At 39.6% G+C, this 14,729-nt stretch overlaps 1 protein-coding gene across 1 annotated transcript in view; it reads left to right on the top strand.

The window, feature by feature from the left end:
• Positions 1-14,729, top strand: part of RUNX1 (RUNX family transcription factor 1) — a 270,979-nt gene that overhangs the window by 196,257 nt on the left and 59,993 nt on the right. Inside the window, exon 6 of the mRNA XM_054973938.1 lies at positions 6,914-7,105. Within this exon, the coding sequence (XP_054829913.1) occupies positions 6,914-7,105 (192 nt within the window). The remainder of the gene's footprint in view (positions 1-6,913; positions 7,106-14,729) is intronic.

Genomic DNA, 14,729 nt, shown 5'->3' on the forward strand with positions numbered 1-14,729 from the left:
CCAAACTTTTATGCACAAATTTGTGCAGGTAAAAAATCAAAATGTATATATTCTGTCTGTAGAAGCCTTTCAGGCAGGGTTGCCAGATCCCTTTACCTTGAAACCAGGAAGGGGGGCAGGGGCTCTTGGCAGGGAAGGGTACCACTTCTCTTCTTTAGCTAGCGCCTGATGACATCACTTCTGGTTTAAACTGGAATCAAAGAGATCCCAAAGAGAACCAAACAGATTCTTTAGGAATCAGCCGGAAACATATTGTTTTCCCTGAACTCTCATTGTTGACCCAAATTGATGTCATCAGGAGCTTGTGCAGTATGTGCATGCCATTTTGCCACATTCTACAACTAGCCTTCCCATATCTCCTCCTCTGCTGGCTAGGTGAGCAATGGCAAGGGGTGACTGCTGGGGGTGGTGTATCCTCTGCCCCCAAGTGGGGAGCTGGAATCCCTACTATGTGAATAGATGGAGGAAGAATTGTGTTTTCATGTTTTTTCTGTGCTGGTGCAGAGAAATGCACCCAAAGTGTTTTTTTAAAAAACCTCCGCTCACAGTCCTTTGGTTCACAGCCAATCTAGTTATCAATTAGTGCAACAAACATTAGTGCAGTGGTATTCACTCTGTGGCTCATGAAGTTATTATCATCCAATAGAGCCACATAACTACTGTGTGCTTTCTTTGCCACACCACTAAACACACACACAATAAAATATAGATATTAATATTAAATGTATAACTATAACCTTCTTAATTACTAGCATACTTCTGGGCATGTTGGCTTCTGTCTCCCTACCCCTGTGGAACCTTGGGTTGCTGTAGTGAGGGGATGGGCTTGCAAGTCAAACTTATGACCCAAAGCAGTATGCAAACTTTAAAGTTCTCTAGAACTCTTTCCTAGGCTGGATGTTAAAAGATAAATACTTCCCTATGTTAAGCGTACCCTTCAAGTTGAACTCTAGTATTGCAAGACACAAGGTGGTTGGAGCCTCTCTCTGTGCTAAGTGGGAGCCACCTGCCAACCATAAGAGTCACTGGGTAATAGCCTTGCCCACTTTCCTAAAAAAGGTGTTGGTGCTAGATTGGTGAATGGTGATTAGAAGAGCCACAGGTGGTATGTCGAAGATCCACTGAGTGAGTATCACTGCTTTAGTCTATTTAACTGTTTAACTTTATACAAGGACTCACCAGGAAGGGATCATAGATCAGAAGATCAAAGATGCCTAACCCGACTCTGTTACCAAATGGATTCTGATCATAAACAAGCTACAGTTCCTGCCCAAATGAGTTCAATTCCTAACAGACTGTCAAGATAAGGATGGAGGAGAAGGTTCCAAAGGAGTGGAGAAGGGATAGGCAGAAGAATCAGAAGGCAGCAAAGGTGTTAGGATGTTATCCAAGTGATAGAGCAGACCCCAGAGCCAGTGTTGGAGACTTAAGAAAATGTTTATGACCACAAACACAAACAATGATTGCAAACTTTCTATATACGGTGGGGTGATGGTAGAACACATATTTCAAAATCAATACCCCATCAGAGCTGAGAGAAAATGTTTTAAATTTGGAGGGGGGGAGAGATTATATTTTTCAGAATGTCAGTAGCAGTACCCTCTGCAAACTGAATTTTTAGTTTATTGCCATTTGCTTCAAAGAGAAAGAGATATTTTTGCAAGCGGAGAAACTTTAAACAGATTATTTCTTATATACTTGTATTGTATCTATTCATTTGGTTTGTTTATTAAAAATAAAATGCCAGGTAGCTTACAATGTAAAATTAAAAACTAAGAAGGGACTATCAAAATTAAGAAATATAAAAATCAGCAACATTGTCAAACCTCCTATAAAAGCAGCAATAAAATCAAAATAGTGAGAAGCACAGTCAATAACAACTTCATCAGAGAACAACCATATAGATTAAGCTACATGAATTCAAGGAGTATAAACACAAATTGCTCTCCAGAGTAAACCCATTTTGACAAGTCATTGACAGTCAGGAGCAAGTGGATATGATAGAACCCCTGGGAAAGGGTATTCCACAGTCTGGGTCCTATAACAAAGAATGCCCTGTCTTGCACGCCTATCAACCTTAGAACAGGGCACTGGATATCCAATGGGTGGAGAAGATCCCCCTAGTAATTTCTGTATTTGGTTGGTAAGGAAACATTGACAATGTAAAGAAGCTATGGCATTAGCAAGCCACTCAGCTTATGGCCAGCATTAATTATTATAAAACTACATGGCTGAAGATTTTTAAAATGAGGCAGATAATTTTTTCCAGTTATTTTAACTGTCATATAGTTGTCCTGTCTAGGCAACTTTGTATTCAGATTTGTACTTTTTCTACTTCCTTAGACTTTGCTCTGAATAAGAATGTATAGAATTACTGCACCATTTGCGAGAAAGAAAAATCACTTTATTTATTTATTTTGAAAATTTGTATATTGCCTTTCTACCCCTCATCCCCCAGACAAGATCACAAGAGAGAGACATAAAAAGTTGTTGAAGTAGCATTTGAAAACATTCAGAATGACAGCACAATGTACTTAAAATTAGGAAACAAGGGCACCAGGTAATAAATCCTGAAGGATCAAACAGACAGAATAGACTTTGTCTGACATCTAAACGATTACATGGCTGGCACTAGGTGCTTACGGGTGCCTAAGCTGCTTTCTCTGAAGCTGGGAATTCCCACTAAAGGGCCTCCAGGGATGATCACAACTGACAGGCAGCTTCATGTAAAAGAAGATGAATACTTCAGCACCTTGTACGCAAGTAGTGTGCAAGCTCTGTCGTTCAGTGCAGCGCCAACAATTCCCAAATGACAAGAAAACTGCTAGTGATTTTGAGAGGCTTCTGGTCATTAGTTTGATGGGAATGGGAATGGGGGCAGTGCAACACAGGAAGCTATAGGGCAGATTAATTTAATAACAAACATTGGAGCAAACAATAAGGAGATAGTTTTGCATAAACAGCAACAAAAGGCTTCCTGTTAAAATGATAAAACATCTCAGCAGCAATTATACGTATCTTGATTTAAAAGCACTGCAAGGAAGATACCTCCTCCCCATCCACCCAAATATTTATCTTACTTAAGCGGCAAGTTTGGTCTAGTTGGCAAAATACAGGGCATGGATATGAGAACTCTCTCTTAATCCGATAGCTCTCCCTGCCTTAGTTTGACATTTCTTTTGGGAGAAGTAAGTAATAATGACCTCCTTTGTATGAAAAGGGTGAAGATGAATAAATTAAAACTAATAAAAGTATTGCTGTGTATATAGAAAATGCTAAATCGTCTGACATTAAGGGCTGCTTCTTTTGTGGCAGCAGCCCTGTAAATGGAGCAGAATAACAAACAAATTTTCTCCATGTGGACAACAGGAAGCTCCCCACTTGTGCCCAATCCTGGCATGATGTGCATAGTTCCCATTTTTTTCCCTGATGACCCAGATTAAAGGCGGGGGGGCTCTCCATCAGGGAACTATCAGTCTGGCTGCAGGAGGAGAAGCCATCTGGATGCTCTGCCTGCAGCCCATCCAGGAAGGGAGACAGTGTTCAGCTACAAGTTCAATATGGTTGAGCTAAGGTCTACATGCACACAAGCACCCCGTTAGCACTTGAAAGGGCTTGTTTCTTTCACAGCTGAGCTGCATTGCAGCTATATACCATGGCTTAGCTGGGACAGGGTAAACTGGGCATTGCCAGGCCTGGAGTCATTGCTGTCACATTGCACTTCTGCATAATACAACAGAGGGACTGGCAGAGGAGTGAACAGTGTGGGGGGACGGGGTTGTGCAGATGCTGTTTCTATCTGCTTCCATTTTCATGCCTCCCTGTGAAAGCAGCCCAGGCAGGGCCCAAGCATCATTTTTTGGGAAAATATGTACCACCACCCCCACCCCCCGTTCCCTCCCATACGTACAGTATCATGATTCAAGAAAGAAAATTACTGTATGTAATACTAAAATGACTGGTCCCTATATGAATCCCAAAAGCCACACAATATAGCCACCCAGACAAAGCAGAGAGTGCTCTAGAAATGTAGACTCAATATCTTCCAGAAGAAATGGTATGTTGACAGCAATGGGTGTCAATGAAAGGAAGAAAGAGCAAGGGGAGAAATCAGTCTACTTAAGCCAACTGAGCATTTTAAAATCTCGAAGGGTGAGATTATATGGAGCCAGATTTCTGAATTCCCCTACCCCACATTTGCTTGTTAGAGTCCCAGTTCTGTTTTATTTCTGAAGTGACATAAAATGGGCTACGTTGAGGTAATGGGCTTGCAATCCAGGGCACTTGTACCCGCTATGCTTGGGCTCTGTTTACTGATTGGCAGCAGCCAATTACTATTTCCCAGTGGTTTTACCATGAAAAGCCAGCATATGTAACTCGAGCCTATGAATATATATTGTAAGTTAATCACACTAGAAACATGTGAATAGCATGTGATGTACTAAAATTTACCATGACAAAAGAGAACAATAGCCCTGGGATGTGAGCAGTTTAAATGCAACGTGTATGCCTGCCCAGTCCATTTAGTTCAATTGAAGTTTTCCTATACATTTAGTTGATTTCAGGTTAATTACTCTATAGAAAAGAGTAGTTCTCAAGGACTGTTTGAAAATTACCTGATATGGGGATGGCACTACATAGATGTGCTGAATGGGATGCATTAATTTTTCAAATTGAATTCCTGGCTGCAAACATTTTGTGTAGTGGTAGACTTAGCAGTCATCATCACTCTGGGAAGCTGGATACTGGCCCCAGAGTGTCCAGGGTGGCCATGAGCTGAGGCTGAGAATAATCCCCATGTTGAAGAACTTTGACATATGCACACAGCTTGCATGATTCAGAGCATTTGCATTCAAGTCAAGTGTCTTGAATCCAAGTTCAGATTTCTATTGCTGACAAATGAAAGACTTCTGCACTTGAACAATGAAAGTATCAGATGAAAGTCGCTCTTAAAAAAAAACATAAGCGGGAAGAAAGCAGGGTGGGCTAATGGGTGTAATGATAAAATCACTTCTAGGTGCCATGCTTTTTTCCCTTTCATTCCTGTGATAATTTATAGCTCAGTGTGGAATCTGAGACACTTTGAATTGTGCCAAAGGATCTAGAAGCAGGAGGAAGAGATACTCCACTTTGCAACTGCAGCATGACTTATACAATTTAATTTTAGCAGCTACTAGGCACTGCTTTTAAGTACACATTTCCCTCTTAGAATGTTTTGTTTTTCAGTCCCTTCTCTTCATGAAAATGTTGTAGGTGGGTAGTTGTGTTGGTCTGCAGTAGAACAGCAAGATTTGGATTCAGTGGCATCTTAGAGACCAACAAGCTTTTCAAGGTGTAAACTTTTGAGACTCAGATTCTTGAAAGCTTATACCCTGAAAATCTTGTTGGTCTCAAAGGTGCCACTGGACCCAAATCTTGCTGTTCATGAAAATGTGTTAGGCTGTATGAAAGAATGTTCTACAGAGCAGAGGGCATGCTTACCTTTTCAGACAGGATTAATAACCTGCCTCAAGAAAAACCTGCCTCAAGTAAAAAAATAAATGGCAATTATGTGTTCATATTTTATTTTAAAGCCTGAAGGGAAAAGTATTGATGTGCAGTGGCTTTTCAGTGGCTTCACTGCATGTGAGATATGCCAGCCTGTGTCGTATCTTTGGAGAGACGTTCTTCCATGAAGCATAGTCACAGAAACTGCAGAAGGACATCTCTCCAATGCAGACCTCTAGATTACTTTACTGAACAGAGAAGTGTTGGATGAAATAGGAAAGGAATGTTGGGCTGGAAAGTAGAGTGACTTCCATTGCTTTAAGAGAAAGTCATAGGAATGAGTGAGGACTGAGGAGCAAATTGATTAAATGAAAAGGTTAGAAGGGTTTGTTCATATCCTGCCATTCAGGAGCTGGAACATCTCTGACATTATCTGATGTGTTTTCACACCATATTGTCACAAGTATAATAGTATGACTGCATTGTCTCAGATGAAGCTTCTGAGCATTACTAGAATATTGATCTAATACCTTGAAAAACTAACCAAAAAGGTACAAATCTTGAGTGACAACTGTGAAAATAAATACGCAGAATATCAAGAAAAATTTGGGATTTATTGCGGAATCTGAAATTTCCTCACATCACTGTGCTCGCAGATGAACTTCTACCAGAAACAGCCAGTAGCCCCTCTGAGGTTCAGTGGAAGATATTTTAGGTCAGCTCCATTATAATCTTTATTGACATAGGGAAACAAACCTGTTGCTTTGTTCCTAAACCTACTGAATGCTCAAGCAAGATGACATAGTTAGTACCTATATTGTTAGAACAATTCAGCATATAGACTAGCCATCCAAACTTGAAGCTAGAAACTTGAAGCTGTGTTGCATTTAGCTAAATTTAACACCCTGCTTTGGGCGTCCCTACTTTATGAGGTTGAGTAGCAACTTGAGACAGAACACTTTCAGTTGTGGCACCAAGATTGTAGAACTTCCTTCCCAGGGATATTTGTCTGTCCCTTTCTATCATAGTTATCCACCAGCAGGTGAAGACTTTTCTGTTTTATCTGGCGTTCTCTCAATAATCTCCCTGCCTTATGTTTTTAATTGATGTGTCTCTTAGTGTTTGTGTGTGCACATGCACATGTAGTTTAGTTCTGGTTTTTAATTTGTTTTATGATGTTTTTAGTTAGCCATGTTTGTGGCCCCTCTTGGGCTGAATGTCAGGATATAAACTTTCTAAATAAAATAAAGAAATAAATAATATACTTCCCATTGAAATCAGTGGTATCTGATCGAGACTTTCTGGTTCTTCATCAGTATAGAATATATGTTGACTTTCTGTAATGGGGTGTGTACATATCAACAAATTCTGGAATGTCAATGAGAGATTTTCTCATCTTCTCCCCGCCCCCCCCCCCCCACAATAGGACACCGTCAGAAACTAGATGAGCAGACAAAGCCTGGGAGTTTGTCCTTTTCTGAGCGTCTGAGTGAACTGGAACAGTTGCGTCGTACAGCCATAAGGGTCAGCCCACACCACCCAAGCCCCACACCTAACCCAAGAGCATCCTTGAACCACACCACTGCTTTTAACCCACAGCCACAAAGCCAGATTCAGGGTAAGTACCTTTTCCTCTTTCAAAATTGAGACAAGTTAAATCACTGGCCATTGGAATTGTAATTATCATAATCAGATGTAGGAAATGGTGCATTTAGGTGCAATTTCCTTCATTACATTTCATCCACATGTAAATCTATAGTTAGATAGCTGTCTATTTATAATAAACAATAGATCCAGTTTGACTTTGTTTTAAAAATCTGTTTGGGTTTGATAAACAGAGTAAAAGAAGTAGCATGAGATCCCTTACTAGAACAAATGTTCTTCATCTAGATTCCTTACTAGAACAAATGTTCTTCATCTATGTGATCACCTGCCACAACATGTAGTATTCATGTATGTAGAACAAAGGCCCAAAGGCTCATCTTCCTAAGGGAAAGCAGCTCTAGAGAGGACACAGAGGACAGGGAAAGAATTAAGCACTGCCTCCTGATGATTGGCCATTTGGCTTTTGTTACATTTGGATATAGAACAGAGTTAGGCCCTTACTCTGCCTACAAAATTCCTTCAGAAGTTGAATGAGGTGATTATTTGACCACTTCACCTACTCTGACTGTGGTGCCTTTCACACTGGGACTTTAAAGCTTTTCAGTACCTGCTCCACGTCCCATGTTTGCAGGGGTTTCACACTTGAAAGGTAGTCATGGGATGCAGTACCGCTCTTTGTCTGCAGCATCCTTAATTTTTCACTCTGTGGAGATACTGTGATGTTATTTTTTAAGCCGCTGCCGAGTCACGGTTGGCCCGATTTATGTCAATGTGAGCACTTTTGTCCCCTTTTTGCTTCTCTTCCCCTCCATCCTTTTCCTCAGGAGCTGATTGGTCTGTGTGGAATTAACCACTCCCACTCTCCTCAGCTTTCTGAACTCCTTGTCTGCCATTTTTTATCAGTAAAGTGAGGTAAGGGTCATAAGGCTTCCTTCCTCCCGGGTCTGCACACACACACTTATTTTTTTTCCAAAGCCAGCAACCATTCCTAACCTTGCTGCTTTAAAAGCCAGGAAAGGGTTAAATGGCTACTTTTTCGCTCCAAAACAAAGCAGCACGGAAGTTGCCAGGAGGGAATGAACCAGAAGCATTTTAACCCTGTCCTCGCTTGGCTTTAAAAAAGTAAATGAGAATGGAACAAGCAGGAAAAGTACATGTTTTCCCCCAGAACTCTGCCACCAATTGCCTCTCCAGTGGGCATGGGACAGCCCAATCAGCAAATACAGGTGGGGGACGGGTTCCAACATTGTAACATTACTACACATGCTCAAAGTTAAAAGTGACATGAATTGCAGACAGAGTGACATGAATTGCAAAGCCCTAAAAGACCAAAACTGCACTGAGGCTTCAAAGCCAGTCTAAAATGAAAAACAAGATTCCAAATCGAAACTGTGTCAGACAGGGTGGAACATGGGAGTGCCATGTCGAAGCCATTGCGATGGAAGCGAATGCTCATAAATGGCAGCTTAAACCGTAAGTGCGAAAGGGGCCTGTGAAAAGAAATGATAAACTTCATTAAAGGGATGCTCTTTTGGGATAATTCCTGACCTGGATGACTTAAGCTAGCCCAGTCTCATCAAATCTCAGAAGCAAAATACAGTTAGCCATGGTTAGTACTTGGATGTGAGACCACCAAGGAAGGTGATGGTTGCTATGCACAGGCAGGCAATGACAAACCACATCCGCTTGTCACTTTTGAAAACCCTACTGGGTTGCTATAAATTGGCTATCACTTAACAGTGCTTTACACATACTCAGGCATGTTTAATTTTAGCTTAAGTCCAACTGATTTCATTGAAATTTACTTCCATGCCATGCTTGGATAAGCTATTTTTTGATGTGTGTGGAGTATCTCTGAAGGTATAATTCCAGATCATATACTACCCACAAATTGATACAATCCCATCTTGAGCCATTTCCTGAAATCAGTATGGAAACATGGACATTCTTATTGGACATTTTTTTTACTTAAATTGCTTCTCCGTCCCATATTGCAAAAGGCAAAAACAAACCAGTTCATTGTTATCCCATGTTTTGTGCATTCAGGGCTTCATGAAATTTTCCCACAGTATCTCATCTCGACAGGACATAATGAAGATCTAAAATAGTGTCCCTCCTCCTACTCTGTCCTTAACACGTCAGTTCAAAAATTATCAGGTGCTAAAGTGGTGCTACGGTGCATATGATATGATGTGCTGCAGTTGTGCTTCTTGTGTACAAGCTGAGAGAAAGACAGCATCATATAACAGAGGCAGGTGATAGCATAGATCTTCCTATAGGCCTGGGCCTGACCAGTGTGTTACAAAACCGTTGCTGCCATTGCTGCTTATATGTCATTCCACAAGCTGGCTTACTATAGTTTACAACTTAGAACCTAATCCTTACTTGAAGACCAGACATGTATAAAGTGCTTCACAGTGCCATCTTAAGCTTTTACACCCCTCTACACTTAAGTGGATTTAGAAGGGTGTGACTGCTTAGGATGACACTGTTAGTATAATTGATTGTAGGTCCTTAACTCTCATAAGCATGTGTTTTAAACCCTAAGCTAGGGTGGTTGCTAAGAAGAATGTATTATTTGTTTATTTAGAAAATGTATATGCTGCTCCTCCAGAGACCTGCTGCAGATAACTCACACAAAACAATAAATCAGCACAAAAACTAGCCATAAAAACCACAGCATAAAAATTATTTTGGAAATGATTTTGAAACAAATAAATGGTAGGCAAGCATTCTTCCAGCTGGTTCTTAAGCTCCAAATTCCCTTCTTTAACATTCCTCCCTGTAATATGGTATTAGCCTCACAATGTTTCATGTTCAGGATCCAATGAAATGTGTGACAGTTCCCGTGTAGATACAGCTAGAAAGGAATTCAATAACTGTTCTATTGATTACAATACATTGAAAGCCTTAATTCCAAATGGTTATACACTGTTCTATGTATTATAATAAAATACAACTTGTCTAGACAAATATGCTGGACAAATAATCAAATATTAAATGTTTGGATACATAAGAATACAACAGCAAGATGATAATTTTCTACGTTCTGGTAGATATATGGAATGTGTGATAAAATCCAATAATGATTTTTTGTAGCAGCTTATGATGCCCCCTTTTTGTACTTAACTTAAAAAGCACTAGGGGCATTTTTTTAAATTCAAAAATAATAAAATATTTTATTTAACATAGATGGGAAAGGTCAGGTGAAATCAGGGTTAAAAATGTCTGAGGTAACTCAATATCGATAACTCTGCGGTAAGATCAGTATATGCACAGACTTAAGATCTAAAGTTTCAGACTAATGAGAGTTTCTTATGTTCTTCACAGTTACTTAAAAGTTGCTGTTGAGAGTCTTTTTTCCAGTATTTTTCCAAACACTAGTATTCTTATACTCTTTTCTGAAATGCTGGAATCCTCTTTCCACTACCCAAATTCCTTCTCTTGAAACAGCAGTACTTGTCTTGAGTTTTTAACTGACTCTTAAGGTCCCTAAAGGCAGTTTCTAACCACACCAGACCAGGGATCTCTTCAGTCTTCAGAGCTAACTCCTTGTTTGACTGGGTAGAGAATCTCTCCTTTTAGAAGATCTATCCCCTTTCTTTGGTCCAAATGGGGAATTGTGCCTACTTCCCAAACTTCCTTGCCCACTTTCTCCCAGTTCTCCTGTCTGTGTTAAATGTTCTCAGAGCTGAATCTTGAAAATGTCAGTATTTGCCTCCTCTCAGCGAGGGCTGAAATCAGACTCCCCTCTCTCCAGCATCCCATTCAGAAGTCTCTCTCTGTTTAGCTCATGCTAGCCAATCAGATTCCTTGGAGTAGCCTGTCACTCAAATCTCTGTTTCTGTGAAGTGTTAACCCTTCACAGTCCTTCAGCTGTTTGTACAGCACTTTAGCTTTTAAAAAGTGCAGTCCGTCCCATAGTTCTTAATAGAAATTGTTCTATTCAGATTTCCGATAGGGTTATCAGCCTTCAAGTGGGGCATGGAGTTTTTCCAGTGTTACAATTGATCTCCAAACTTCAGAGATCACTTCATCTGGAGGAAATGGCAGCTTTGGAGGGTAGTCACTATGACATTATATCCCCACTGAGTGCCTTCTTCAAACTATACTCTCCCCAGGCTTTGTCCCCAAATCTCTTGGAGTTTGCAACCTAATTCATTTATTTTTAATAGCATTGATAATCTTCACAATAAAGTCCTCTCCCCATGAAATAGATGGGGTACCTTTCTATCCATGCTTTTATGTAAATATTTGAACATTTTGGCAACCTAATTAAGCATTTGAATACATGAATAAAAAAACTTTACCATTAGTTCTAAATTCAATAAAACAAAAATTAATCTTCATCCTAATCAAAAATACATTTAAAATAAATAATCTTTGGATAGTTGTTTACATTTAGGGATTAAGAAGGCAATGGAGAGGTTGTTATAAAAAGCTGAGAACTTTTTTTTAACTGAGTTCCTAGTGTTATCAGATTTTAAATTTCAAACAGAAAGCAGTTTGTGTGTTGAAAGCAAGTCTATGCAGGCTAATGCTCATAAATTACTGTAACTGACTCCTTGGTTTCTTTCATAGAAGAGAAGGAAAATACACCTGTCCATTTTAAAAGTTCAAAACCTAGGCCTTCATAAAGCAGAAGAGGATAACCTGAGTAGCTGCTCTTTCAAGTTGGAAAAACTACTTTGTGCATATGTCTATATGACTTTACAAGGCAGTATTTATACTGGGGGGGGGCAATAATTTGCCACAGATTGCACTGACTCAGGAAGATTTATGGAGAAAGTGACATAGAGAATGAGTGAATCTAATCAGACTAGGGAAGTCGTATGTCCACTGAGGCAAGACAAAAAATTAAACACTGTTGATGACATATCACTTCCAGATAACCCCTGAATGTCACGCCTCTCTAGGATTCACTAGAAACTCTATGGTAAACAGTATGGTAAAAACAGGAAATGACACTAGTCCTTTCTATGAATTGCTGCTGATTCTTAAGAGATATGAGACATCACTTATGAGTATTCCCAGAAGTGACATCACACCATTGCCATCAACCCCACCCCCCATCCATAGTTTCCTACTAGTTGCCAGAATGGCCTGGGAACCCTAAATGGTCACTTGAAGTATGCCTCCATCTTGATTTATTCTCTTTTTAATAATAAATCTGCAAGTACAAACTGAAAAACAACAGCATGAAATCAACCCATATGTAATGGAAACAAAACTACTGAGAGGACATTGAATCCCAGGTTTCCTGGACACATGAAGCTACATTATTAGCTTCAACCAGACCATTGGTCAATCAAGTTCAGTGTAGATTACTCGGTCTGGTAGTACCTCTTTAGGTTGTCAGGTAGAGGTTTTTCTTAGTACCTACCATTTTGTCATCCTGTGAGCTCTTGGACCTGGGCAACTTATGTGATTTATTTTTACATGATGTATGCGGGAGCAGGGATGTTTTGTGGTATAATTCATTATAAACTGTATAAGATTTGTGCTTCACATCTTTCAAAAAACCCTAAAAAATAGGAAAGGCAAAACATTCAAACAATGGCAGGTCATGATGACAGATGGACAAGGAAGCCTTGCTTTTAAAATTGATTTAATTGTAAGCATGAATGTTTCCATACTTAGTTGTCTAACTGAAGGAACTTTTATCCTCTGAATAGTTCAAAATTAAAAACAAAGGTGTCAAATTTGCATAAGTGCAGAGGAAATAACTACAAGTGTTGTCGTGGGTGCTATGTAATGAGTGTGTACAGCATTAATGAAACATTCTACTCTGTACTGTCTAGTGTTAATAAATTCACTAGTATCTCTGTGCCAAAGGATTGTTGAGAATGGCAAAATGCAATATTCCCAGTGTGCAGCAGGAGGAAATGTGTCTGGATCCCCGTAGCGAATGAGCAAGACATGAAGTTTAATCACACTAGATACAGATCAGTTAAAAAGGCCCTGACATTCTCTGCTCTCCTGCTAGCAAAGTGCAGCAGTACAATTTGTGCCAATGCAGTTAAAGTGGCATCTTCTGCCAGGCAATTGGGCATCATCATGTTCTGCTGCCTTTGAGTTGCCATCTAATTATAATACATGTAGGGTTGAATTGATATCATAGGCTCTGTAGTGGCAGAAATGCTTTTAGGGGTCTATTATACAAGCACTCCTTCACATCCACTGTGCCAACCAGGTAATGAGTATCACTTTTAGGAGCAGAACTGCAAATGGTGTTACTGTGCCAACATTATGTACTGATTCAGCTGGTAGTTCTGGTGCAATTGCAATATTATGGTGTTCCACTCCCATTGTTGCTTTTTCTCCAGTCTAAATGTTTGTCTGACAGCACAAAAGGTCACATTTAATCAATAACATTTGTGTTTATACCACCCTCTTCTTCTTTAACTGGAGGAAAGAATGTTTTATAGAGCACTGGAACAACCGAAACAAAGACATTTATTTATTTAAGACATTTTATTCCACCTTTCTTAAACAGCCTCAAGGTGGGTTACAATGGTATTAAAAATGACTATAAAATCATTAAAGCATAATGCAACCCAAGCCCATTTGGCAGACTACAAGAACAACATACTAAATTGCAACAGCCCCATGAGAGATTAACTATCCAATGCAAAAGCCCTCCAATGCAAACGTCATTGCACATTATCTTAAGTTTTTATTGTTTGAAAATGCACTTACATAGGAATTTATACAAGGCCATGAAGTGCATGATGACAAGATGTTCTTGGATCTGTCATGCATCTGAAGCGATTGATGCAGGCCCTCCCACCCATCCTCTTTCCTGCTGTTCAATACACTGCTTACCTGTAACATAACACTTCCACATTCAGTGTGATGTTTGTTTGATCTCCAGGATGTTGTAATATCTTGCATGTATGAGCATTGACTTGAAATTTGTCACTGTTGACTACCCTGTAAAACCCAAAAAGCTACTTTAAGGTGTGCCAACTGGGATTTTTTTCCTTTGAGCAGCTGCCCCCCCCCCCCCATTTCGTTTAACAAAGTTGTCTTTGAAATTCCTGTCAACTTCAAAAGTGATTTGCCAGGCTGTACAGAGGCTGCTGTTCACAAAAGCCAAATTCAGCACCCCTCTGGTCACAGAAGTGATTGATTGTCTAGGACTCAAATATGTAAAAACCTGAGCAATTTGTACAGTTACCTCCAAAACTGGCTAATTTATACCACCAAGACAACATTTATTCCTGTGTTTAGTGAATATTAATTTCCAGAGATGATAGAACTAAAACTAGCACCCACTAAACATGTTAAACAAAATTCCTGTGCATCTTAAAGGGATTTTTAAAAACTCCGAACCATGTTTGTTAACAGTGCTTACAAATACTTTCATGGAAGTAACTGAAATGTCATTTTGCTAACGGTACAAAGCAGATTATTCAACAGCTAGTCTATTGGACAAAAGAGAGATGTTTACCACAACATTTTTCATGTCTCCTCCCAGGTGCAAAAAGCTTTGTTTAAGAGATGCTTTCAAGGTCCACACTATCATCTTTTCAGGAAAACATCCTTCTTTATCATAGTTCCCATGAACCAAAGAAGCACATTGGTGGAGTTTACCACAAGGAATTTCAATCAGATTGTTTCCATAGTGTTACTTT

This window comes from Eublepharis macularius, chromosome 3 (assembly GCF_028583425.1).
Source record: "Eublepharis macularius isolate TG4126 chromosome 3, MPM_Emac_v1.0, whole genome shotgun sequence".
Taxonomy (NCBI): domain Eukaryota; kingdom Metazoa; phylum Chordata; class Lepidosauria; order Squamata; family Eublepharidae; genus Eublepharis; species Eublepharis macularius.